Source organism: Melanotaenia boesemani, chromosome 21, assembly GCF_017639745.1.
Source record: "Melanotaenia boesemani isolate fMelBoe1 chromosome 21, fMelBoe1.pri, whole genome shotgun sequence".
Taxonomy (NCBI): Eukaryota; Metazoa; Chordata; class Actinopteri; order Atheriniformes; family Melanotaeniidae; genus Melanotaenia; species Melanotaenia boesemani.
The window spans coordinates 9444184-9471381 of NC_055702.1; the positions used below are offsets into that span (position 1 = coordinate 9444184).

General features: G+C 38.4%; 1 protein-coding gene across 1 annotated transcript; it reads left to right on the forward strand.

The window, feature by feature from the left end:
- Positions 1-752: 752 nt before the first annotated feature.
- Positions 753-27064, forward strand: LOC121632987. The gene is made up of 19 exons (XM_041974831.1): positions 753-844; positions 987-1088; positions 1216-1353; positions 1995-2066; positions 2182-3970; positions 5956-6117; positions 6198-6371; positions 6475-6642; positions 9371-9417; positions 9643-10168; positions 10560-10567; positions 14389-14523; positions 17081-17152; positions 17261-19043; positions 21038-21199; positions 21280-21453; positions 21557-21724; positions 25308-25354; positions 25552-27064. Exons 2-19 carry the CDS (start codon positions 1046-1048, stop codon positions 26085-26087), a joined length of 6204 nt encoding a protein of 2067 aa, XP_041830765.1. The 5' UTR covers positions 753-844; positions 987-1045; the 3' UTR covers positions 26088-27064.
- The last annotated feature ends 134 nt before the right edge of the window (positions 27065-27198 follow it).

The following is a 27198-nucleotide window of genomic DNA, read 5'->3' on the forward strand; positions in this document are numbered from 1 at the left end:
TTGAAATTTGTCTCAAGTAAAAAAATAAAGCAGAAAATTACAGCTCTTGTTTAAACCAATTCTTCCTGCAAAAGGCCTTTAGTTCTGTAAGATTCTCGAGTTCATCTTGCACACACCGAGCTTTATCTGGAGATTTTTTTTTAATTTTTAGTTAGGGGGACTCTAAAAGTACTTTTGGTTTCCCATCATGAACATGCAGTCAAACCTGCAACGTACAACTTGGTCTTTGCTTCCACCATGTGTTCAACTGACACAGCTGCAGGTTTGAAAAAGTAATCTTAGACCAAGTAGGAAAAAAAAAAGAAAAACAGAAAAGACCTGCTGTAAAAAAAATAAAAAAAATAAAAAAATTACACACACACACACACACGTATGTGTATATATATATATATATATATATATATGTATATGTGTGTATATATGTGTGTATATATATATATATATATATATGCCAGGAGATTATTGTGTTTGCCAAGATGCTGGGCAGGGCAAGTTCAAATTTATTAAGAAATGCAGGGTGTTCGCTTGCGATGAAATGTTTTTATATGGTTTTATTAGCACTTTTAGTTCAGTAAAAGATCACAGTTCTTCATAGTGATCATTTTCCAATAAAGAAAATCAAATAAAAATATGACAGCTGTTTTATTGAGTTCCTTTTCTTGGCTATGAAACTGCTGTGGTTTGTGCAGTCAGCATTTAAGTAACAGACAACTGGGAAGACAAGAACCCTTGCTTCCTTTTTTCTTCATTGCTGAGAAGGGAAACACGGACTTTACTTTCAGCTGTGCATATAACTGCAGACTGTGTGTCAGTTAGACTGCATTCACTGTTCTTGTTAAATAAGGTAAGTGTTTCCTTTATTGTTTGATTTGGAATCATTATTAGACTATACTGCTTTAATAATTTGAAGCAGTTTAAATTACCATTTCTGTGATTATGTGAGAGTGACATTCTGAAAACCTACATGCTGTGATTACAAATGCCAGTGATGAGGTGAAAAAGTTGACAGAATCTACATGAGGACGAAGACGGAGCTGGAAAAAAAATGCAGCAGGTCTTTGCAAATGGAGCAGACGAGCTCTCTCGGGGTGAGGATGACTTGTATCGTTTTTTGGGGGCGAGGGAAAGAACTCAGACATAAAAATGCCTTAATTGAAAGCTGTATATCTGCCTTATTTTCGTAATAAACACTGAAGTTAGATTTTTCTGTTTCAGAGTCAGTTTCCTCGCTTCAGGTTCACCATTTTCAGCCAAACTTCACTGCTCAGAGCAGCAGCAGTGTGGTTGCTCCTTCCATCATTGGTTCCACCATTAATGGCAACATCAACATAAATCTCATATCAAGCAGCCAAGGTAGATATTTACCGACACAAGGTATACAATGAAAGTGAATACACCCTTGTGCATTAATCAAATTTGTGCCAGATTATTCCAAATTGTTTGCATATTTATCAAAAACTGCACTACTTTTAAGCTGATGTGGTAGATTTAAAACTTAGCTGCATAGATTTATGTTCAGAGACTGTTTCTATAGGAACTCAAAAACATACAGTAATCATTAATTTTGATTACATAATTAATCCAAGATATCAGTGTTAATAGATATTCACTTTGAGAGATTTTTGTTTTTATCTGCTTTTGCTGGTGATGATAGGTAGCTTTATATTTGTCTTTTGAATATCTGCAAACTGTTCTGGTGCCACGTTAAGCAACATGTTTCCAGATCTTTGTGTTCCTTTTTTTTATTCTTGAGAAACTTGCATATGGGCTTGGTTACTTTTCTTTGGGGCATGCTAAATAATTACTTATCTGTCAAGATTTAGTGTATATATAGTCATTTTTGCATTTGGTCAACATGAGTATATCAACTTAATTGGTGAAGCAGTTTTGAGAAATTTGACCTAATTGTGAGTGTCCTTATTTCTATTGAAATGCTTTACTATATAAGTCAAAGTAGTCTCCATCATCTTCTTTTCTTTTTCTTTTTTTTGCAGGGTCAAATAATCAATCAAAAGAAGTATTGAATCAAGACCATACAGTCAACTGTGGTACTCTGCAACCTCAAAGTGAGTACTTCTTACTATACAGCAATGTGGTATTTAACACGCTTATAGAACAAAAAACCAAATTGTTCAATAATAAAGAAACCTTAATAATATTTCAATGCAATGTTTCCCTCAGATGATGAGACGGCAGAATGTCAACAGAAACTGAAAGCTGCTCTGAAGATGAAGTTCAGTCATTGGCACGAAGAGATGTTGAAGGATGCAAATAAAACATCTCTTAATAAAATCTACACAGAGCTCTACATCACTGAAGAAGGATGTGGAGAAGTCAGTAAAGAGCATGAAGTGAGACAGATTGAGATGACATCTAAAATCCATTTGAAACAGGAGAAACCCATCCACTGCAATGACCTCTTTGCTCCACAACCTGGACGAGACTACCGCATCAGAACTGTGCTCACAAGAGGAATCGCTGGAATTGGAAAAACTGTATCAGTCAATAAATTCGCTCTAGACTGGGCAGAGGAGAAGGCAAACACAGACCTAGAGTTTGTATTTCCTCTTTCTTTTCGAGAGCTGAATTTGATGAGGGAGAAAACCTTCAGCCTAGAGGAGCTTCTCTGTGTCTTTTTCCCTGAAATAAAAGGCAAAGAAATCTTTACTAATGGCGGAAAGAAAATGCTTTTCATTCTGGATGGTCTAGATGAGAGTCGCCTCTCTTTGAACTTCCAGGAAACTGAAATAATGTCAGATGTGACGCAGCAAACCATGATTGTTGTAATTCTTACCAACCTCATCAGGGGAAATTTGCTTCCTTTGGCTCTTGTTTGGATCACATCTCGCCCCGTAGCCTCCAGTCAGATCCCAGCAGAGCACATTTTCCTGGTTACTGAGGTACGAGGGTTTAGCAACCCTCAAAAAGAAGAATACTTCATGAAGAACATTGCTGACGAGAGCTTAGCAAAGCGGGTAATCGCACATGTGAAATCTTGCCGGACTCTCCACATCATGTGCCACATACCAGTCTTCTGCTGGATGGCAGCAAGTGTTCTTAAGAAGAAGCTGGCATTAAAAGACAGTAAAGACACACCAAAGACTCTCACACAAATGTACATCCAGTTCTTGTGCTTGAATGTGGAAAACATGAAAAACAGGCTGCCAGAAAGAAGGGAGTCAAATGCTAAATGTGTGAGAGATAATCTCCTGGCGCTTGGCAAACTGGCTTTCAAGGAACTTGGGAAGGGCCACTTTAACTTCTATGAGAGAGACCTCATCTTGAATGGTATCGATGTAACGCAGGCATCCATGTTCTCTGGAGTCTACACCCAGATATTCAATCAGGAGATGACCCTGTGTGAGGAGAAGATGTTCTGCTTTGTGCATCTGACCATTCATGAGTTCTTTGCTGCGCTGTATGTCTTCCTTACTTTCAACAACGAAAACATCAATGTCCTGGTAAAAAAGTCATCCGCTTCACGACGCTTCCTGTCCAGAGAATCATCAGAGCTCATCCTCTACAAAGCAGCAGTGGAAAAGGCTATGGGAAGTGAAAATGGGCAATTTGACATCTTTCTGCGCTTCCTTTTGGGCCTGTCTCTGGAGTCCAATCAGAAGTTGCTGAAAAACCTCATGACTGGCAACAGAACACACCAAAGGACAAGAGATGAAATTATCAAATATATTAAGGAGAAAATCAGAGCCAGCCATTCACCAGACAGGTGCCTCAACCTCTTTCACTGTCTGAACGAGCTAAACGATCACTCTCTTGTAGAGGAGATTCAGAGCTTCATCAGCTCAGGCAGCCTAAGTAAAGCCAGCCTTTCAATGGGCCAATGGGCCACTCTGGTCTTTGTGTTACTGACCTCAGAAGAGGAGCTGACAGTGTTTGAACTGAGCAAATACACCAGGTCAGAGGAGGGTCTTCTCAGGCTGCTGCCTGTTGTGAAAACAACTCGTATAGCAAAGTAAGTGGTTATTTTGGATACGGGGAAATAAACTTTAGATAGTGACTCAACTCTTGATAAAACAGCACTGTGGAAGTTAATGATGAAAGTAACATTTAGACTTTGATTGAAAACTCAAAACTATTTATGTTATTCTTTTTAAATCACTCTTTAGTATATTTAATTGATGTTTCTCTGCAGTTTCTTTGTTATAATTCAGAATCCACCATCCCATCACTGATAGCAAGCTATCCTACAGGGAAAAAAGTCCACAGCATGATACTGCCACCACCATTTCACATGGATAGTATAAGTTACAACTAAACCCTTCCTGAATTGTGCATATAATGTTTACTGTACAACTGTGAACTTATGAACACTGACAAAATGAGAGAAGCATTTAGTTGCTTGGAAGTAACTTTGCGGTTATGGTCTTGTGGACTCCTGCAACCCTTGTTTTAGCGGTTATCTTTGTTGTTTGACTTCTATATGGATGGTAACAGCAGTTAAATTCTCCTTTTAAACAATCAGTTATCTAAGCCAAAAATGAGCACATGTGGGGTTCCTCAAGGCTTCATTCTTTGACCACACTTGTTCAACATCTACACGATTTTCCAAACCAGATTATTGAGAATTTCATCTGTTACCACACTTATACTGATCATACATATAGTCACTTCATGACTATAGTCCAAGACTACTCGGTTTCGTCCTGTGAGGGCCGCAATCCAACAGGTTTTCCATGTATTCTTGCTCCATCACACCTGACTCAAATTAAGGAGTAATTGTGCAGAACTTAACAGGCTTTTAGATCCATTTAATTTGATTCAGGTGCATTGAAGCAAGAATACACTGAAGACTTGATGGATTGCGGGCCTTGCAGGATTGAATTGAGTAGACCTGCTTTAGTCACTAACACTCAATGAGGGAGTGTATCCAAAATATTAGTGAGTGAATGAGCCAGAACTTCTTCTAGCTCAACACTGATAAGACAGAGGTAATTGTTTATTTTAATCTAAAAAATACAAGATATAGAGGTCAGTACTCAACTTGACTAATAAGTACAGACCAAGCCGGAAAATGTGGATGTAATTATGGACTGAGTCACATAAAGACTATAAGGACTATTACTAAATTTGTCTATTACCACCTTAAAAACACAGCAAGAATTTAGGGATTTTTATTAAAGCAGGACACAGAAATGCATTTATCTATTTTCAGCACCATTATTGCAGGTCTCAGAAAGAAAAACAAACACAAAACTGCAGCTCATAAAAAATGCTGCTGCTAGAGTCCTGACCAACATCAGGAAAAAATAAGATCATATCACATCAGTCCTTAATGCATGTAAAAGATTTTAAAATCCTGTTATTGGTCACAAAGGCACTGAATGGTCTCGAGCCTAAATACATACCAAACCTGTTTGCTGGTCATTAAGCTTCCAGATGTCTCAGGTCATTAGTAATAAGTTTACTCAGTATTCCCAGGGTCAGAGCCAAGCAAGGTAAAGCAGCATTTAGTTTACATGGTTTCCACCTATGGAACAAACTCCCTGCACACCTGGGGTATCCACAAACTGCTGAATCATTTAATCAGGGCTAAAACCATTGTTCACTGCAGCTTTCCTGTAAATTTAAAGTTTATCTGAATCATTTTAACTATTTTTTTCAATTTGGTTTATTCAGGCTACTAAAAATGCACATTTACAGAATGTATTTAGTCATTTCATGCATTTTTTTCCCTAAATTTTAAATCTATTTTATGGCTTGTTTTTGCTCTTGTGAAGCACTTTGGGTTGCCTTGTATATGATTTATGTTAAACAAATAAATTTGCCTCCTTAAACTAAATTAAAGCAGAATTAAGTGCTTTACTTGAGAGATAATTAGTTTTCTTGCAGAGGCCGTTCTGATTTAATTCTCATACTCCAAGCAGAAGTGGGAAAACAGAAGGGGAAATTTTTCTCATGACATTTATTACTTGTCTCATGCTACCTTTCCTGCTGCAGGTTAAATGCATGTAACCTCACCGTGGCCTGCTGTGAAATGCTGTCAAATGGCATCAGCTCATCCCATCTTAGAGAGCTGGACCTAAGCAACAACAACCTGACAGATACAGGACTGATTAAGCTCTCTGGTGGACTCAAGAACAAAACACTGAGAACAATTAGGTGAAAATCCAACTTGTTCCCCCCTTTAAAGTCAAGCAATAAGCAAACAACTTTAGCATTTTGTTCTTTTGTTTGTTTAGACTGAAGAGCTGCAGCCTAACGGAGCACAGCTCTGACAGCCTGGCATCAATCATAAGCATTGCTTCTGGCAAACTGAGAGTCCTGGATCTCACTGACAATGACCTTCAAGATGTCGGAGTCAGAAGGTTATCTTCTGGTCTCGTGAGTCCTTACTGCAAATTGGAGATACTCATGTAAGCCTCCTTCATTCCAGTTCTCCAAAAACAAAACTCAGTTATTTGTGTCCCCTTTTGCAAAGATCAGCATATTTTAGTGTTTCTGTTCCTTTTCTTGAAGCTTGTCTGGGTGCAGAGTGACAGAAGAGGGCAGCATCTTTTTAGCTTCTGCTCTGAACACTGCCAGCCTGAGAGAGCTTGACCTGAGCTACAACCATCCAGGAAACTCAGGAATTATGCTTCTGTCGGCCCTGCTGGAGGACCCACACTGCAGTCTGGAAAAACTGAGGTCAGCTTGAGCTTCAGTAATGGACCAGTCAGCCATCACAGCTCACATGACAGGTTTAGTAGATAGCGTATTAAAGTAACAGTTTATGTTGATATCAGAAGACAACTTAGAACTAAAGTTCCAGGATAATTTATTTGAGACTCAACATAAAATACATACATGTCAAATGGCATCAGCATAAAAACATAAAATATGATGCAAAATTCTCTTTCTAATTCTCTTTCTAATCATCATATGCATGATTTGATTTTATTATATACAGCATTTTGTGTTACTTTTTGTATGAAAGTGCTATATAAATAAAATTTGATTTGATTTGATAAAGGTTTTTTTTTAAGTAATGTGTCCTCATAGCCTCATAGGTCCCAAAATGAGAAAATTCTGTCTCCTCTCTCACTTGCTTGCTCCACTTTTTAGTAAATGTGTGCTCAAACGTGTGAGTCTGAGCTCTTTCTCTTTGTTACCTCACAAAGGGAAATAACCACTGCCCTTGGTAGTAAATACTGTCATTGACCTGCCCCCTGGCTAACTAAGCCTGCCTTTTAAAACCACAGAGTGGGCACCAGCAAAAGCCGTATCCTCTCCCAGAGAGGGGCGTGGACAAGCACCACTTATGAACATTTACAGGTTCAGATACAGAAACAGCCCGTTCTCATTAAAGTACATTAGAGCAATAATTGGAATGGCTGACATTAAGGACCAAGGCTAAATTTGGGGTTTTAAACTTTGAAAACAAAGCTGTTGGACCTCTGATATCCATATAAAATTTTTAAGAAATAGTATAATATGGGACCTTTAACATTTGTATAATTAAAGGGAAACTCCTCTAATTCCAGACAACAAAACATCTTTAAATGCCTTAGCAAGCTTTGAAAATGATTATTTATAAAGAAACAAGGCCCAATCTCCAAACCAGGGTCCTCATGCATAAAACTGTGCGTAGCAAAGGAAACTACAGGTGGCCTCTGTGGCGCAAAAAGAAAATGTGGTGCACTTCAACTTTCAGATTCATAAAGGTGTGTGCACGCATGTCCCAAGCCTTTTTCCTTTTATAAATCAGAATCAACTCTAAAGAAGGTGCACGTGAGGGAATGCCTTCCCACGCCCACATGGTGGCTATAAATGCTCAGGTGAAAGCCTATGATAAATATTCATCACATCATTTCCATGATGACTCGGGAGGGAAAAACAGGGAAGAAGCAGAATTTTTCGGGGTGTGAGACAGAGATCCTGATGGACCATGTTGAAAAACGTAAAAATGTTTAATTGGTGGACATGGCATGGGCATTACTTGTGTCAGAAAGGCAGAATAGTGGCAGCAAGTGGCAGGTGCTGTCATCACATGTCAGAAGGCAAGACATGCCAGAGGCACTGGACATTGTAGCTGCATATTTCAGTCGGTAGGGCATCCGTCTGTCATGCGGGAGACCGAAATTCAGATCCCACAGGTGAACAGTAACACCTTCCAGTTGGGGCCTTAGGCAAGACGCTACAACCCACTGTACTGTCAGTTCCTGAAAGGGAAATTCTTTTACTTTGGAAAACGGAACTTTATTTTGAAACAGGAAGTTGACTCTCTAAGGCTCTCATCTGCAGCAGCGACACACAGAACGTGCAGGGTGAGCTGAGAGCACATGCTGAGTGAGTGGTGGTGCCTGAAGCTGGAAAAGGACTAGAAAAAAGGGAAACATAAAGTAATGGCCATCTCCAGGGAAGCTACTGGTTTACAACCTGATCTGATCTGACCTGATCTTCAACTTTCATGACTGTCTGGCATCTAAATGTCAAAGTAAAGAGAAGAAAAGGAAAATAAAGGATGTTGTCGTCTGAGTTGATCCAGCTAAATCTGTAGTTGGCCAAGGCCCTTTTTCAAGTTTGGGCAGACTTTAAGTTAGAATCCCAGGATAACTTGACACCCACAGTAAATCGTTTTGGAGAAAAAATGTCTGCTAAATGACAGTAATGATTCTGGTGATGTAGCCTTTTGTTTTAATGTATAAAATAAATATGTACAGATACATATGTTGATGTTGCCATACTGAGATTGGTAGCAGTTTAGTGTTAAATAATATTTTTTTATAGTTCCTGGGTGTTCTAACTGGGTTGGCGGTGCTGCAGCTGTGATTGGAGAAGGTGAGGCTAGAGACTCCACCCAGTCCATCCCACAGTAGCCTTGTCCTCAGAGGAAGTCCTGCAGGTGCAGAGGGACACGATCACCGCTATTAACAATGTGTCCAAGGTGTTGTGGAAAATAGAGACTGTCTTGATGGAAATTGGGACAACAATTAAGAAAGGATTGTGTAAGAATAAATAAATAAAGGAAATCCACCTCTTGTGTGTTTCATAAGTGTTGCATCACTTCTAGATGCTCCAGTCTGTCCCACTCTTCTGGATCTCAGAATAAATGACCAAAGCTTATGTACTTTTCGCATTTTCTTCTACTGACTGTTAAATGTTGGCAGCAGACTGTCCATCTCATATTTTACTTTATTTTTTTCTGTACTATTGGTGTTGCTGTTTCCCGTTTTTCCAGATTTTGTGAGTACATCATGGTCAAAAGGGAGAACACCCCCCCCAAGTTTGTTTTTTATAAATCCCAAAAGTTGCCAGCTTTAAAAATGAAGTCCCTGGTCTCATAAGTCAAAATTATTTGATTGCCTGCTCACAGACTAGATTTTTTTTAACTATAACACAAACTTTAGACAACTTTTGATCTTCCTTGTTTTAGTGTGGATCACTGTGATAATTCCAGGATCCAGCCCAGTCCAAAGAAATGTGAGTGACCAGCTTATTGGAGCACATATACCAGCTTCTATTACTACATATATATGTATATATATATGTATATATATGTATATATATATGTATATATATGTATATATATATATATATATATATATATATATATATATATATATATATATATATATATATATATATATATATATATATCATTTATTACTTATTGTCATAATTAATATTTTCTTCTTAATTTCCCAGACACCACCAAGCTGACCCTGGACCCAAACACAGCACACAGAGATATTTCTCTGTCTGAAGGAGACATGAAAGCAACACGATGGACAAAGCAGTCATATCCTGATCATCCAGAAAGGTTTGACTACTGGAGACAGGTGTTGTGTGAGCAGGGACTGATAGGGCGCTACTACTGGGAGGTAGAGTGGAGTGGAATAGTATGTATAGGAGTGGCCTACAGAGGGATGTGCAGGAAGGGGAAAGGTCATGACTGCTGGTTAGGCAGGAATGACTCCTCCTGGGTTCTGAGCTGCGCCAGAGATAGCTACAGGATTTTGCACGATAGTGTGAGTGCCGCAGTAAATGCTACACCCAGCTCCAACACAGTAGGGGTTTACCTGGATTGTCCAGCAGGGATACTATCCTTCTATGGTGTTTCCTCTGGCACACTCACCCTCCTCTACACTATCCACACAACCTTTACGGAGCCTGTATATCCTGGGTTTCACTTTGATTGGGTGGATTCCACAGTGCAATTGTGCAAATGCATGTTTTCTTAATTCCCATGTCTGCAGAGATTGGGTTTTTTTATTTTAATCTATCACATTTCTGACCCTGACATGTGAGGCAAGTCTGCAGCAAGTAATTTTTTTTTAGTACTGACAAAACATCTCAGAGGAGAAGAAAATAGAAAGCATATCTTAAAAGTATTACATTTATTCTTAATTTTATTCAAAATGAACCAATGGATTATTTCACCTCTTTCTCATTTTTAATTCTATGAGCAAAAGACACTGAAACTAACCCTCAATGCAGAAAGGATCCTCACCCAGAATATTTGGTGCCTATGGGGGAAACAATAGGGGTTCTGAAATTAGCAAGTAATAATAATTCATTTTAGAGACAGAAATGTTCTCCTACCATACCCCTGTTTCTGACAGTGTGCAAGGTAATGCAAAAAAATTAGATTTTTAGAAAAAAGTGTGAGATTTTTACTCTTTGCGTTACGTCGCAATACTTTTGCGTTTCATCGCATAAAAAAGGAATAATCTAACAGACAATGTTACGAGACGGCTACTCGACTACACACAGCCCTTTAAACCTGTTTTATTCAGTTTCTTAAGGTGTTTCTGTGGTCTACATCTGCCCCTCATCAGGTCAATATAACACACACATACACCTGACGTTATGTCCATGTTAACAGTGGAAATGTGGTGTTGTAATGAAGTGCTTCAATGCAGGTTATTGCCATTATGTTTTTATTAAAATAATCATATTACTTTTACATTTTATTTTTCTATTTTCCATTTAATAAATGTGAATAATCTTATTTTAATGTCATGGTAATGATGTTACTGTTGGTGATTTTACTGGTTTAACGTATTAATTACAAGTGTAGACATAGAGGTTTGCTGCAATCAGAAACAGTATCAAGCATGTTGCTGCTTTACTGTTTTGGCTGATTGTGTAAAGTGTGACTGATTTGATTTATCTGTGATTTATTCAATAAAATCCCATTTCCATTCATTTTTATCTTCCTGTGTGGGGTTGTGTATTACTGCAATAAAAGTACCATAGAAAAAAGTACCAATTTGTACCTTTTGGACAAGGGTGTCTAAAGTCCGTCCACAAGGGCCACTGTGCTGCATGTTTCAATGTGTCCCTGCTCCAATAACTCAAATGAAATAGATCCAACAGCCTATGAAGTTCTGCACAATGACTCATTCATGTGAGTCAGGTGTGTTGGAGCAAGGATGCATTAAAAACCTGAAGAATTGTGGCCCTCAAGGTTTGGAGTGGGACACCCTTGCTTTAGGGGTACAATGGCTTGTCACTGGGGTGGTACCCTCAAGGGTACTTCTGGTGCACCTCTAACAGAGGGTATATATTTGTACCCTTCTAGTTCTAGTCTACATTAATAAGACCAGGATTGTACCTCTGTTGGGAAGCTTGTACCCTAACTCAACAATACAAAAATGTACTCTTTAAATAGGGTACAAAATAATAATAATAATAATAATAATAATAATAATAATAATAATAATAATAATAATAATAATTTTGAGATATTCATCAAACATGTAGAATTTTTTTATTTTTTCGAATCTTTTCAACATTTTATATTTGATTGCATTTTTAAGCACACTGTCAAACTGTAGTATATAAAATATCATCCTCTGAGTGTCATTTGCCTGGAAGTTCCAGTAAAGTCTTCATCAGTACTTCATCAACTCTGACTGTATGCACAACAGTGGTCATTCAATACAGAAAGCAGCATTTTACTTAGAAATGACAAAGTATCCACATGATGTTTATGTTTAAGATGTACTTGATCTTCCAGAAAAATAGGACTGCTTCTGAATGCAGTACATTTATCACAAATATATGAGAATGATTACTTAACACTGTTGACCGTTACTTTAGTTACACGTTGGATAGTTTTGTAACTGAAATCCACATTAGAGGCTCTGACTGGCAGGGCTCTCTGTAGCTACAAAGGTAAGAATAAAAATGGAGTGACTGCACTTTTTTCAGGCACCTTCTCAAACTCACCCAGCATCTTCTGTTCAGAAAAACTCAGAATCGTTTCAGTGTTCACAAAGTTTCAGCAGTTATGGGCTAGTACCTTACAAAGCTGATACCGGTCCAGGAGGATTTAATTTGGTACATCGGCATGAAAATAATTTTCAATACTCAGTAGGTAAATGGGTACATAAGAATAGCAGCTGAAATAATCACAGTTTTTTCTTGACTCATAATAGAGTAGACATACACAAACATTTTATGAGTAGAAAAATAAAGTTGTAGCAATGTCAGACTTATCTCTGTGTTTGGATTTGTTATGAAATTTTGCTCTTCATGTTTTTTTTTAATAAATAAAATTCTACTTAAGATTAAAAGAGAACAACTTTTTGCAGTCTCTGTGCTCACATTCTTCCTTCATGCACAAACCACTCTTTAAGAAAAGTATGCAGAATAGCATCTCTGGTCAGATTACATGAAACACATGGGTTGTAGCAGCAGAATATTACAATAGGTGCTGCTTTTGTCAGCTAAGAACAGGAAACCAAGGATACAATTCACACAGGCTCACCAACAAGTGGACAGTAAATGGGAAAATGTTGTCTGGTCTGACGTTTTAATTTCAGCTGCAACATTAGAATGGTAAGCTAGAATTAGGTGGAAACAACATTAAATTATGCATTTATCAGCCTTGTTTCAATGGTCAAGGCAGCTGGTGGTACAATATTGTGGAGGAAAATGTGAGATTCTCATCATGGATGTGCAACTGACAAATCTGCAACAACTGTGTGATGTTAAAATGTTAATATGGACTTATGGTCTGAAAACTCACAGTTTCAAACAACAGTTTCGTGCTTGAATGTGTTTTACTTTGGTTTCATCTCTAGGCCCTGTGGTGCTAGACCCCAATATTCTGGCTCATCGCAGGCGCCCTCTAGCTGCATTCTGAAAACCGAGAATACAGCATCAACTATCCTTGGACAGAGACTCAGGACAGCACTGCTGAGGTGGTACAGGGTAAAACAAAACATGAATGCTGGAAAAATGGAAGGACCCTTTAAGACCCCTACAAAGATCCAAGATGTTTAGAATCTATCTGAATTACGGAAAACTTAACACCTTTTAATGCATGTTCATGTTCCCCCTCTGAATTACTAGTTTTATGTGACAATTGTGTAACTTTTTCTTTGCACCACCTACTCCGTTACTCTTGTTTTTTCTCTTGTTTTTTTTTTAATTATTATTTGTTTTGTTTTCTTTTTCAAAACCTTTGGGACTCATATTATTTGAAATGCTCAAATCACCACAATTCACCAGTGCTGCACTCTAATTATTGGATTTAACTCTCACTTGTTTTGTTATTGAATGGGTCAATAACAAGTTTGTTACTTAGCAAAAGTGAAATAAAAAAGTAATATTTAACATTGGTGTATTTTATGATTTTAATGATGATTCTATTTTGGTTCATTTCAGTTCAGTCAACTTTATTCATGCTTAAAAGGCAATTCAGTTTCACACAGTATCCAGTGCACAACAGACAAAACCAACCCCACATCCAACAAGTCAGGTGCTTCGCAATATCAAGAAAAGACATATATAACAGGGGGAGGTGACATCCAGTTTAAGTCAAACATTGTTTGTTGTGTATCAGACTGGTTTAATGCACAGAAGTGCTCTTTTTAAAATCAGCATGCTTTAGTCTTTACAAGATGTTTCTGATTGAACTAGTTTCATATTGTAGTAGCAATGCAAATGAAAGAGCTGAGGTTTAGTCAATCAACCTACACATAACAGAAATCTGCACAGAAAAGATACAACAACTTCCTCTTTTTTTCATCACTGCTGCGACAGGAAACTAGCGTCTTATATACATCATTTATTGTTGAAGAGGGTAAGCGTTCTCTTTATCTTTTGAATCACTTGCATTATTGTATTGATTTATGTAGTTTACATGACCACCGGTGTGATTATTTTAAGTAAAATACTCAAAACCCACAGGTTGAGATGACAAACTCCTTTAATGACATGCATTGGAAAAATGCAACAAGCTTTTGCTGATGAAGCAGATAAAATTTCTCGAGGTAAAGATGGCGAGTATCTTTTTTGGGTTGAAAAATTGGACTCAGATTATTGAGATAAAATGGCTTGATAGAAAGCTGTATACAGTAAATCAACTTCATATTCACATGATAACTGTGCCGTGTTTTTGTAACAGACATTGAAGTTTGGTTTTGTGGTTTCTGTCAGAGTTCATTTCTCCGACACAGGCTGTGGTTCACCAGCCAAACTTAACTGCTCAGAGTAGCAGTAATTTGGTCGCCCTTCCTATTAATGGTTCCACCATCGGAAACATCAACATCAGGATCATATCAAGCAGTCAAGGTAAATACATTTACAGGCATACAGTGTACAATAGAAGTGACAACATCCACGTGCAGTTTTTATGATATTCATGAATAATTGCACTACTTTTAAGGGAAAGGAGAAGATTCAAAGCCGACCACTATTGAGTTCAGCAGTTGTCTCTGTAAAATAATCTTAAATCCATCCTAAACTAGAACTGAAGCCAGTGCAGAGACTTTAAAACAGGTGTTATATGTGCTCTCTTTCTGGTCTTAGAACCTGTGTAGTCACGTTCTGGATTAGCTGCAGGTGTTCAATAGGTTTCTTTTGGGAGCCCAGAAAGCAGAGTATTATAATAATCAATTCTGGAAATAATAAAAGCTTGTAAAAGTGTCTTTGCATCAAATTCGGAGAAAGTGTTGTACTCTAGTGATATCTTTAAGATGATAAAAAACAATCTTAGTTTCATTTCCAACGTGTTGCTGAAAATTAAGATTAGTTTCAAACACAACACCAAGATTCTTTACAGTTTTAGACGGATTCTAAGTGAGTCATTGTAGATGTACTGCCAGTTTCCCTCTCTGAGCTTCATTAACAGTAACTAAAGCCTCGGACTTCCTGCTTTAGCTGTAAAATGTTTTCTGCCATGTGTTTAAATCATCTGGTGCATGAATTATTACAAAACAGTACCACATTTTTTCAAATAAAATATTTTACTTCTACAGACATGCACATTGATGTTTGTCCTGTATTTTAATCTTATTTTAACTTTTACTCATTGTATTGATTTTTCTATTTGATCTATGAAAATATTTATAAAATATCTTGTCATATTAATATAATATAAATTTTCTATAAAAACAACAGTATCATTTTCTTGTCCTGTTTATCACTGAGGCAAACATGGTAATTACAATGTATGTATATATACCATATCAAATGTATTTATTCTTCATACATGGCAACTCACTAATGTCCAATGAAGTTGCTAATGTACGATCCACACCCATGCATACATTTAAAAACAGCCTTTAAATATGTGTCCTCTGTAGTGGACACTATGCATCAAAGGGTTAATATAAGATATACAATTTAAAAGGGTATCAATAGGCCCCATGTAAAGCTGCGTGTCATTAGCATAACTGTGGAAATGTCTCCTAATGACACCAACAAAGGGTAAGATTCAGATTAAAAAGTACAGGACCAAAAGTAAAGGATTTGCTATGGTGAAGCCTGAAGAGAGCAGCCAAAAATGAAAAAAGTGGAATAAGTGTGTGTAATTATTAGGCCCGAGCACCAAAGATGATGGCCAATTGAAATGAAAATGTTTATCGTTATCCTTTTAGAATGTTTATATGACAAATGAATTGCCTTTTGGTGGGCCTGAACATGCCCCAAAACTACATGTTGTGCATGTTGGGGCAAAATTGACTACAACGCCACCTATTGTGTCACTGCACCTCATCAATCTTATGAAATTTGTTACACATTCTACATGCCAGGGTGGATGAAAAATCCTCATAGAGTGATGACGTAAACGCAACAGTAAGTCAGCCATTTTGATTCAAACTCGCCATTTTGGCGATTTACTAATGTCGCATTTGAACAAACTCCTAGAGATTTCATCATACTGCCACCAAGTATGTGCTGAAGATACCCTTGATTAAAAATTATCCAGAAATTTCTGAAAGGAGTTGGCGTACAACAGGGGCAGGGCCTCAAAGTTTTATGTCTTGCCATGAAACACGAAACTGATATAACTGTCACATAACACAATATATCTGCACCTAATTTCAAGCATCATGTTAATTTGACCCTGAACACATATACATGTCAATATTTACACATGCATTAGCTCCACCCACTGGTGACAGGAAGTCATATTTTTACTCAAAGACCAATTTCTCTGACGTTTTAGACACAACCAGTTCCAAATTTGGTTAGAGAGCAGAAAAGAAGTTAATGATTTATGGTGAAAAAGGGCATGTCCATGGTGACATGGTGGATTTTGATATAACGCTGTGGCATCATAAATCACTATAAATCACTCCGATCACAAACTAACTTACAGTGATTAATCAGGGTACAGCCCTAAACAGATTTATGTCCCTACATTCTTTCTAGGTATAAGCCCTGCCCACTCACAACAGGAAGTAACTTCTTTTTACTGTAAAATCTTGCCCCTCAACAACTAACACCACACATTTGAAAGTGCTTCCCAACATATCAAACATTTTTAATGATGCCACAGTACAAAGCTCAAGATTGTTTGCCAAAACTAACGAATAATTCTCGAATAATGGTCCAACACCATGATAATAATAACACTGTTTCGTACCTCTGATTCAGTCCAACTGTCCTCTGATCTCCATCAAATTTGGCATGGGTGATAAGTCTCACCCTGGAGTCAGTCACATGTAAATATGCTGGATACGTTATAATATAATTCTATTAATTATAAATTATAAATTCTACCATTAAATAGCCCTGCCAACTACATTGACTGACATGGATGAAATTTGTTAAATAGTATCAGGACCTGCAAAAATAAAAAATAAGATAAGGAATTCAGTTTTTTTTTTTTTTTTTTTTGCAGGGTCAAATGATCAATCAAAACACATCTCAAATCAAGATAATACAGGCAACTGTGGTACTCTGCAGCCCCAAAGTAAGTACTTCTTACTATACAGCAATGTGGTATTTAAAGCTTATAGAACAAGAACAAAGTTGCTCAGTACACAAAAACCTTAATATTTCAATGCAATGTTTCCCTCAGATGATGAGACGACAGAATGTCAACAGAAACTGAAAGCTGCTCTGAAGATGAAGTTCAGTCATTGGCATGAAGAGACATTGAAGGATGTAAATAAAACATCTCTTAATAAAATCTACACAGAGCTCTACATCACTGAAGGAGGATGTGGAGAAGTCAGTAAAGAGCATGAAGTGAGACAGATTGAGATGGCATTTGAAATCCATTTGAAACAGGAGAAACCCATCCACTGCAATGACCTCTTTACTCCACAACCTGGACGAGACTACCGCATCAGAACTGTGCTCACAAGAGGAATCGCTGGAATTGGAAAAACTGTATCAGTCAATAAATTTGCTCTAGACTGGGCAGAGGAGAAGGCAAACACAGACCTAGAGTTTGTATTTCCTCTTTCTTTTCGAGAGCTGAATTTGATGAGGGAGAAAACCTTGAGCCTAGAGGAGCATCTCTGTGTCTTTTTCCCTGAAATAAAAGGCAAAGAAATCTTTACTAATGGCGGAAAGAAAATGCTTTTCATTCTGGATGGTCTAGATGAGAGTCGCCTCTCTTTGAGCTTCCAGGAAACTGAAATAATGTCAGATGTGACACAGAAAACCAAGATTGCTGTAATTCTTACCAACCTCATCAGGGAAAATTTGCTTCCTTTGGCTCTTGTTTGGATCACGTCTCGCCCCATAGCTTCCAGTCAGATCCCATTTAAACACATTGACCTGATTACTGAGGTACGAGGGTTCAACAACCTTCAAAAAGAAGAATACTTCATGAAGAACATTGCTGACGAGAGCTTAGCAAAGCGGGTAATCGCACATGTGAAATCTTGCCGGACTCTCCACATCATGTGCCACATACCAGTCTTCTGCTGGATGGCAGCGAGTGTTCTTAAGAAGAAGCTGGCATTGAAAGACAGTAAGGACACACCAAAGACTCTCACACAAATGTACATCCAGTTCTTGTCCTTATGTGTGGAAAAAATGAAGAACAGGCTGCCAGAAAGCAGGGATTCAAATGCTAAATGTGTGAGAGATAATCTCCTGGTGCTTGGCAAACTGGCTTTCAAGGAGCTCAAGAACTGTCACTTGATTTTCTATGAGAGAGACCTCACCTCTAATGGTATCAATGTCACGCAGGACTTCACATTCTCTGGAGTCTATACTGAGGTCTTCAATCAGGAGATGACCCTGTGTGAGGAGAAGATGTTCTGCTTTGTGCATCTGACCATTCATGAGTTCTTTGCTGCTTTGTACGTCTTCCTTACTTTCAACAACAATAACAGCAATGTCCTGGTGAAAAAGTGGCACCCATACTTCCTGTTTAGAAAATCATCAGACCTCATCCTCTACAAAGCAGCAGTGGAAAAGGCTATGGGAAGTGAAAATGGGCATTTTGACATCTTTCTGCGCTTCCTTTTGGGCATGTCTCTGGAGTCCAATCAGACGCTGCTGAAAAGCCTTATGACTAGCAACAGAACACACCAAAGGACAAGAGATAAAATCATTAAAAACATAAAGAAGAAGATCAGATCCAGCAAGTCCGTAGACAGGTGCCTAAATCTCTTTCACTGTCTGAATGAGCTAAACGATGACTCTCTTGTAGAGGAGATTCAGAGCTTCTTAAGCTCAGGCAGCCTAAGTAAAACCAGCCTTTCACCAGGCCAATGGGCCACTCTGGTCTTTGTGTTACTGACCTCAGAAGAGGAGCTGACAGTGTTTGAACTGAGCAAATACACCAGGTCAGAGGAGGGTCTTCTCAGGCTGCTGCCTGTTGTGAAAACAACTCGTATAGCAAAGTAAGTAGTTATTTTGGATACAGGGAAATAAACTTTAGATAGTGAGTCAACTCTTGATAAAACAGCACTGTGGAAGTTAATGATGAAAGTAACATTTAGACTTTGATTGAAAACTCAAAAATATTTATGTTATTCTTTTTAAATCACTCTTTAGTATATTTAATTGATGTTTCTCTGCAGTTTCTTTGTTATAATTCAGAATCCACCATCCCATCACTGATAGCAAGCTATCTTACAGGGAAATAAGTCCACAGCATGATACTGCCACCACCATTTCACATGGATAGTATAAGTTACAACTAAACCCTTCCTGAATTGTGCATATAATGTTTATTGTACAACTGTGAACTTATGAACACTGACAAAATGAGAGAAGCATTTAGTTGCTTGGAAGTAACTTTGCGGTTATGGTCTTGTGGACTCCTGCAACCCTTGTTTTAGCGGTTATCTTTGTTGTTTGACCTCTATATGGATGGAAACAGCAGTTAATTTCTCCATTTAAACAATCTGTTATCTGAGCCAAAAACGAGCACATGTGGGGTTCCTCAAGGCTTCATTCTTTGACCACACTTGTTCAACATCTACATGAGTTTCCAAACCGGATTATTGAGAATTTCATCTGTTACCACACTTATACTGATCATACAGCTCTACATTACAGTGTCACTTCATGACTATAGTCCAAGGCTACTCGGTTTCGTCCTGTGAGGGCCGCAATCCAACAGGTTTTCCACGTATTCTTGCTCCGTCACACCTGACTCAAATTAAGGAGTAATTGTGCAAAACTTAACAGGCTTTTAGATCCATTTAATTTGATTCAGGTGTATTGAAGCAAGAATACACTGAAGACTTGATGGATTGCGGGCCTTGCAGGATTGAATTGAGTAGACCTGCTTTAGTCACTAACACTCAATGAGGGAGTGTATCCAAAATATTAGTAAGTGAATGAGCCAGAATTTCTTCTAGCTCAACACTGATAAGACAGAGGTAATTGTTTATTTTAATCTAAAAAAATACAAGATATAGAGGTCAGTACTCAACTTGACTAATAAGTACAGACCAAGCCGGAAAATGTGGATGTAATTATGGACTGAGTCACATAAAGACTATAAGGACTATTACTAAATTTGTCTATTACCACCTTAAAAACACAGCAAGAATTTAGGGATTTTTATTCAAGCAGGACACAGAAATGCATTTATCTATTTTCAGCACCATCATTGCAGGTCTCAGTAAGAAAAACAAACACAAAACTGCAGCTCATAAAAAATGCTGCTGCTAGAGTCCTGACCAACATCAGGAAAAAATAAGATCATATCACATCAGTCCTTAATGCATGTAAAAGATTTTAAAATGCTGTTATTGGTCACAAAGGCACTGAATGGTCTCGAGCCTAAATACATACCAAACCTGTTTGTTGGTCATTAAGCTTCCAGATGTCTCAGGTCATTAGTAATAAGTTTACTCAGTATTCCCAGGGTCAGAGCCAAGCAAAGTAAAGCAGCATTAATTTACATGGTTTCCACCTATGGAACAAACTCCCTGCACACCTGGGGTATCTACAAACTGCTGAATCATTTAATCAGGGCTAAATCCATTGTTCACTGCAGCTTTCCTGTAAATTTAAAGTTTATCTGAATCATTTTAACCATTTTTTAAATTTGATTTATTCAGGCTACTAAAAATGCACGTTTACAGAATCTATTTAGTCATTTCATGCATTTTTCCCCCTAAATTTTAAATCTATTTTATGGCTTGTTTTTGCTCTTGTGAAGCACTTTGGGTTGCCTTGTATATGATTTACGTTATACAAATAAATTAGCCTCCTTAAACTAAATTAAAGCAGAATTAAGTGCTTTACTTGAGAGATAATTAGTTTTCTTGCCGAGGCCGGCTGATTTAATTCTCATACTCCAAGCAGAAGTGGGAAAACAGAAGGGGAAATTTTTCTCATGACATTTATTACTTGTCTCATGCTACCTTTCCTGCTGCAGGTTAAATGCATGTAACCTCACCATGGACTGCTGTGAAATGCTGTCAAATGGCATCAGCTCATCCCATCTTAGAGAGCTGGACCTAAGCAACAACAACCTGACAGATACAGGACTGATTAAGCTCTCTGGTGGACTCAAGAACAAAACACTGAGAACAATTAGGTGAAAATCCAACTTGTTCCCCCCTTTAAAGTCAAGCAATAAGCAAACAACTTTAGCATTTTGTTCTTTTGTTTGTTTAGACTGAAGAGCTGCAGCCTAACGGAGCACAGCTCTGACAGCCTGGCATCAATCATAAGCATTGCTTCTGGCAAACTGAGAGTCCTGGATCTCACTGACAATGACCTTCAAGATGTCGGAGTCAGAAGGTTATCTTCTGGTCTCGTGAGTCCTTACTGCAAATTGGAGATACTCATGTAAGCCTCCTTCATTCCAGTTCTCCAAAAACAAAACTCAGTTATTTGTGTCCCCTTTTGCAAAGATCAGCATATTTTAGTGTTTCTGTTCCTTTTCTTGAAGCTTGTCTGGGTGCAGAGTGACAGAAGAGGGCAGCATCTTTTTAGCTTCTGCTCTGAACACTGCCAGCCTGAGAGAGCTTGACCTGAGCTACAACCATCCAGGAAACTCAGGAATTATGCTTCTGTCGGCCCTGCTGGAGGACCCACACTGCAGTCTGGAAAAACTGAGGTCAGCTTGAGCTTTAGTAATGGACCAGTCAGCCATCACAGCTCACATGACAGGTTTAGTAGATAGCGTATTAAAGGTCCCATATTATACACTTTATTCCCAATCTGAGACCATTCATTAATATCTAAATGAAATATTTCCGCCATGGTATGGACAAATCGACCCTCAGTTTGAGTGCAGCGGCTTCTCTTCACCTCCCTCTTTTTAGCAGCTTCAGAAATGTGCCGTTTATGGTGGGCGGAACCCTGGTGGAGCAGCTCAGCTGTTGGCTCCGCCCATCGCATCGCCCGTCATGAGGTGATTGACAGGTTAATATATTTTCAAGCTATCAGACTAATAAGGCCGAAACGATAAAATAACTGCCAGCTCTTACCTCTCCAGCTGTGTCACGGACAGTTGGTATTGAACCTGGCTTCAGCTTCAAACGGTTGGCGAAGCCTGCTTTCCATGCCCCCATGTTGTGGAAACAGTCCTCTTTGAAATGCTGGCCACAGACATGCAAAACCTTTGGAAGTTTTCCGGGTACATTTCCTCCAAAAATAAAATTAATCCACTCAGTCCTCGTGGGTTCAGTGGATGGAAGTAAAAAAACGTTTTCGTGTTCATTTATGCAGCCACAAACAGAACAGTGCTTCTGTCGCTTAGCCATGTCCGCTAACGAGGGTTGCCGAAGAGGGAAAAACACTGGGCGCTAGGTGATTTTTAGAGGGCGGGCTTTGAGAGCCGGTAGACGGGTCCATCGCTCTGTGGGGAGTGGTTATTGTCCCTTATGACGTCATAACGTACACGCTTTCAAACAAGCTCATTTCAGCGCTTACTTCCCTAGAGGTGGAGCAGGGGGGAGAGAGAGCGCCTGAAAGAGTTTCACACTTACGGGTCTCCTACACATGCGGGGGGACCAGTATGACTGTTCCAAAACCATTAAAAAGTGAATTTTGCATAATATGGGACCTTTAAAGTAACAGTTTATGTTGATATCAGAAGACAACTTTGAACTAAAGTTCCAGGATAATTTATTTGAGACTCAACATAAAAGGTCCCATATTATGCAAAATTCTCTTTCTAATTCTCTTTCTAATCATCATATGCATGATTTGATTTTATTATATACAGCATTTTGTGTTACTTTTTGTATGAAAGTGCTATATAAATAAAATTTGATTTGATTTGATAAAGGTTTTTTTTTAAGTAATGTGTCCTCATAGCCTGTGTAATAGGTCCCAAAATGAGAAAATTCTGTCTCCTCTCTCACTTGCTTGCTCCACTTTTTAGTAAATGTGTGCTCAAACGTGTGAGTCTGAGCTCTTTCTCTTTGTTACCTCACAAAGGGAAATAACCACTGCCCTTGGTAGTAAATACTGTCATTGACATGCCCCCTGGCTAACTAAGCCTGCCTTTTAAAACCACAGAGTGGGCACCAGCAAAAGCCGTATCCTCTCCCAGAGAGGGGCGTGGACAAGCACCACTTATGAACATTTACAGGTTCAGATACAGAAACAGCCCATTCTCATTAAAGTACATTAGAGCAATAATTGGAATGGCTGACATTAAGGACCAAGGCTAAATTTGGGGTTTTAAACTTTGAAAACAAAGCTGTTGGACCTCTGATATCCATATAAAATTTTTAAGAAATAGTATAATATGGGACCTTTAACATTTGTATAATTAAAGGGAAACTCCTCTAATTCCAGACAACAAAACATCTTTAAATGCCTTAGCAAGCTTTGAAAATGATTATTTATAAAGAAACAAGGCCCAATCTCCAAACCAGGGTCCTCATGCATAAAACTGTGCGTAGCAAAGGAAACTACAGGTGGCCTCTGTGGCGCAAAAAGAAAATGTGGTGCACTTCAACTTTCAGATTCATAAAGGTGTGTGCACGCATGTCCCAAGCCTTTTTCCTTTTATAAATCAGAATCAACTCTAAAGAAGGTGCACGTGAGGGAATGCCTTCCCACGCCCACATGGTGGCTATAAATGCTCAGGTGAAAGCCTATGATAAATATTCATCACATCATTTCCATGATGACTCGGGAGGGAAAAACAGGGAGGAAGCAGAATTTTTCGGGGTGTGAGACAGAGATCCTGATGGACCATGTTGAAAAACGTAAAAATGTTTAATTGGTGGACATGGCATGGGCATTACTTGTGTCAGAAAGGCAGAATAGTGGCAGCAAGTGGCAGGTGCTGTCATCACATGTCAGAAGGCAAGACATGCCAGAGGCACTGGACATTGTAGCTGCATATTTCAGTCGGTAGGGCATCTGTCTGTCATGCGGGAGACCGAAGTTCAGATCCCACAGGTGAACAGTAACACCTTCCAGTTGGGGCCTTAGGCAAGACGCTACAACCCACTGTACTGTCAGTTCCTGAAAGGGAAATTCTTTTACTTTGGAAAACGGAACTTTATTTTGAAACAGGAAGTTGACTCTCTAAGGCTCTCATATGCAGCAGCGACACACAGAACGTGCAGGGTGAGCTGAGAGCACATGCTGAGTGAGTGGTGGTGCCTGAAGCTGGAAAAGGACTAGAAAAAAGGGAAACATAAAGTACTGGCCATCTCCAGGGAAGCTACTGGTTTACAACCTGATCTGATCTGACCTGATCTTCAACTTTCATGACTGTCTGGCATCTAAATGTCAAAGTAAAGAGAAGAAAAGGAAAATAAAGGATGTTGTCGTCTGAGTTGATCCAGCTAAATCTGTAGTTGGCCAAGGCCCTTTTTCAAGTTTGGGCAGACTTTAAGTTAGAATCCCAGGATAACTTGACACCCACAGTAAATCGTTTTGGAGAAAAAATGTCTGCTAAATGACAGTAATGATTCTGGTGATGTAGCCTTTTGTTTTAATGTATAAAATAAATATGTACAGATACATATGTTGATGTTGCCATACTGAGATTGGTAGCAGTTTAGTGTTAAATAATATTTTTTTATAGTTCCTGGGTGTTCTAACTGGGTTGGCGGTGCTGCAGCTGTGATTGGAGAAGGTGAGGCTAGAGACTCCACCCAGTCCATCCCACAGTAGCCTTGTCCTCAGAGGAAGTCCTGCAGGTGCAGAGGGACACGATCACCGCTATTAACAATGTGGCCAAGGTGTTGTGGAAAATAGAGACTGTCTTGATGGAAATTGGGACAACAATTAAGAAAGGATTGTGTAAGAATAAATAAATAAAGGAAATCCACCTCTTGTGTGTTTCATAAGTGTTGCATCACTTCTAGATGCTCCAGTCTGTCCCACTCTTCTGGATCTCAGAATAAATGACCAAAGCTTATGTACTTTTCGCATTTTCTTCTACTGACTGTTAAATGTTGGCAGCAGACTGTCCATCTCATATTTTACTTTATTTTTTTCTGTACTATTGGTGTTGCTGTTTCCCGTTTTTCCAGATTTTGTGAGTACATCATGGTCAAAAGGGAGAACACCCCCCCCAAGTTTGTTTTTTATAAATCCCAAAAGTTGCCAGCTTTAAAAATGAAGTCCCTGGTCTCATAAGTCAAAATTATTTGATTGCCTGCTCACAGACTAGATTTTTTTTAACTATAACACAAACTTTAGACAACTTTTGATCTTCCTTGTTTTAGTGTGGATCACTGTGATAATTCCAGGATCCAGCCCAGTCCAAAGAAATGTGAGTGACCAGCTTATTGGAGCACATATACCAGCTTCTATTACTACATATATATGTATATATATATGTATATATATGTATATATATGTATATATATATATATATATATATATATATATATATATATATATATATATATATATATATATCATTTATTACTTATTGTCATAATTAATATTTTCTTCTTAATTTCCCAGACACCACCAAGCTGACCCTGGACCCAAACACAGCACACAGAGATATTTCTCTGTCTGAAGGAGACATGAAAGCAACACGATGGACAAAGCAGTCATATCCTGATCATCCAGAAAGGTTTAACTACTGGAGACAGGTGTTGTGTGAGCAGGGACTGATAGGGCGCTACTACTGGGAGGTAGAGTGGAGTGGAATAGTATGTATAGGAGTGGCCTACAGAGGGATGTGCAGGAAGGGGAAAGGTCATGACTGCTGGTTAGGCAGGAATGACTCCTCCTGGGTTCTGAGCTGCGCCAGAGATAGCTACAGGATTTTGCACGATAGTGTGAGTGCCGCAGTAAATGCTACACCCAGCTCCAACACAGTAGGGGTTTACCTGGATTGTCCAGCAGGGATACTATCCTTCTATGGTGTTTCCTCTGGCACACTCACCCTCCTCTACACTATCCACACAACCTTTACGGAGCCTGTATATCCTGGGTTTCACTTTGATTGGGTGGATTCCACAGTGCAATTGTGCAAATGCATGTTTTCTTAATTCCCATGTCTGCAGAGATTGGGTTTTTTTATTTTAATCTATCACATTTCTGACCCTGACATGTGAGGCAAGTCTGCAGCAAGTAATTTTTTTTTAGTACTGACAAAACATCTCAGAGGAGAAGAAAATAGAAAGCATATCTTAAAAGTATTACATTTATTCTTAATTTTATTCAAAATGAACCAATGGATTATTTCACCTCTTTCTCATTTTTAATTCTATGAGCAAAAGACACTGAAACTAACCCTCAATGCAGAAAGGATCCTCACCCAGAATATTTGGTGCCTATGGGGGAAACAATAGGGGTTCTGAAATTTGCATTTTCATGAAGTTTAGAGTAATAATAATTCATTTGAGAGACAGAAATGTTCTCCTACCATACCCCTGTTTCTGACAGTGTGCAAGGTAATGCAAAAAAATTTGATTTTTAGAAAAAAGTGTGAGATTTTTACTCTTTGCGTTACGTCGCAATACTTTTGCGTTTCATCGCATAAAAAAGGAATAATCTAACAGACACTGTTACGAGATGGCTACGAGACTACACACAGCCCTTTAAACCTGTTTTATTCAGTTTCTTAAGGTGTTTCTGTGGTCTACATCTGCCCCTCATCAGGTCAATATAACACGCACATACACCTGACGTTATGTCCATGTTAACAGTGGAAATGTGGTGTCGTAATGAAGTGCTTCAATGCAGGTTATTGCCATTATGTTTTTATTAAAATAATCATATTACTTTTACATTTTATTTTTCTATTTTCCATTTAATAAATGTGAATAATCTAATTTTAATGTCATGGTAATGCTGTTACTGTTGGTGATTTTACTGGTTTAACGTATTAATTATAAGTGCAGACATAGAGGTTTGCTGCAATCAGAAACAGTATCAAGCATGTTGCTGCTTTACTGTTTTGGCTGATTGTGTAAAGTGTGACTGATTTGATTTATCTGTGATTTATTCAATAAAATCCCATTTCCATTCATTTTTATCTTCCCGTGTGGGGTTGTGTATTATTGCAATAAAAGTACCATAGAAAAAAGTACCAATTTGTACCTTTTGGACAAGGGTGTCTAAAGTCCGTCCACAAGGGCCACTCTGCTGCATGTTTTC

Bases quoted from the DNA above. Each gene is read 5' to 3' on its own strand.
- LOC121632987 (XM_041974831.1), top strand. From the start codon at position 1,046: ATGCAGCAGGTCTTTGCAAATGGAGCAGACGAGCTCTCTCGGG. The intron at 21,454-21,556 runs GTAAGCCTCCTT...CTTTTCTTGAAG, and splicing joins TGCAAATTGGAGATACTCAT to CTTGTCTGGGTGCAGAGTGA. The intron at 25,355-25,551 runs GTGAGTGACCAG...TTAATTTCCCAG, and splicing joins CCAGCCCAGTCCAAAGAAAT to ACACCACCAAGCTGACCCTG.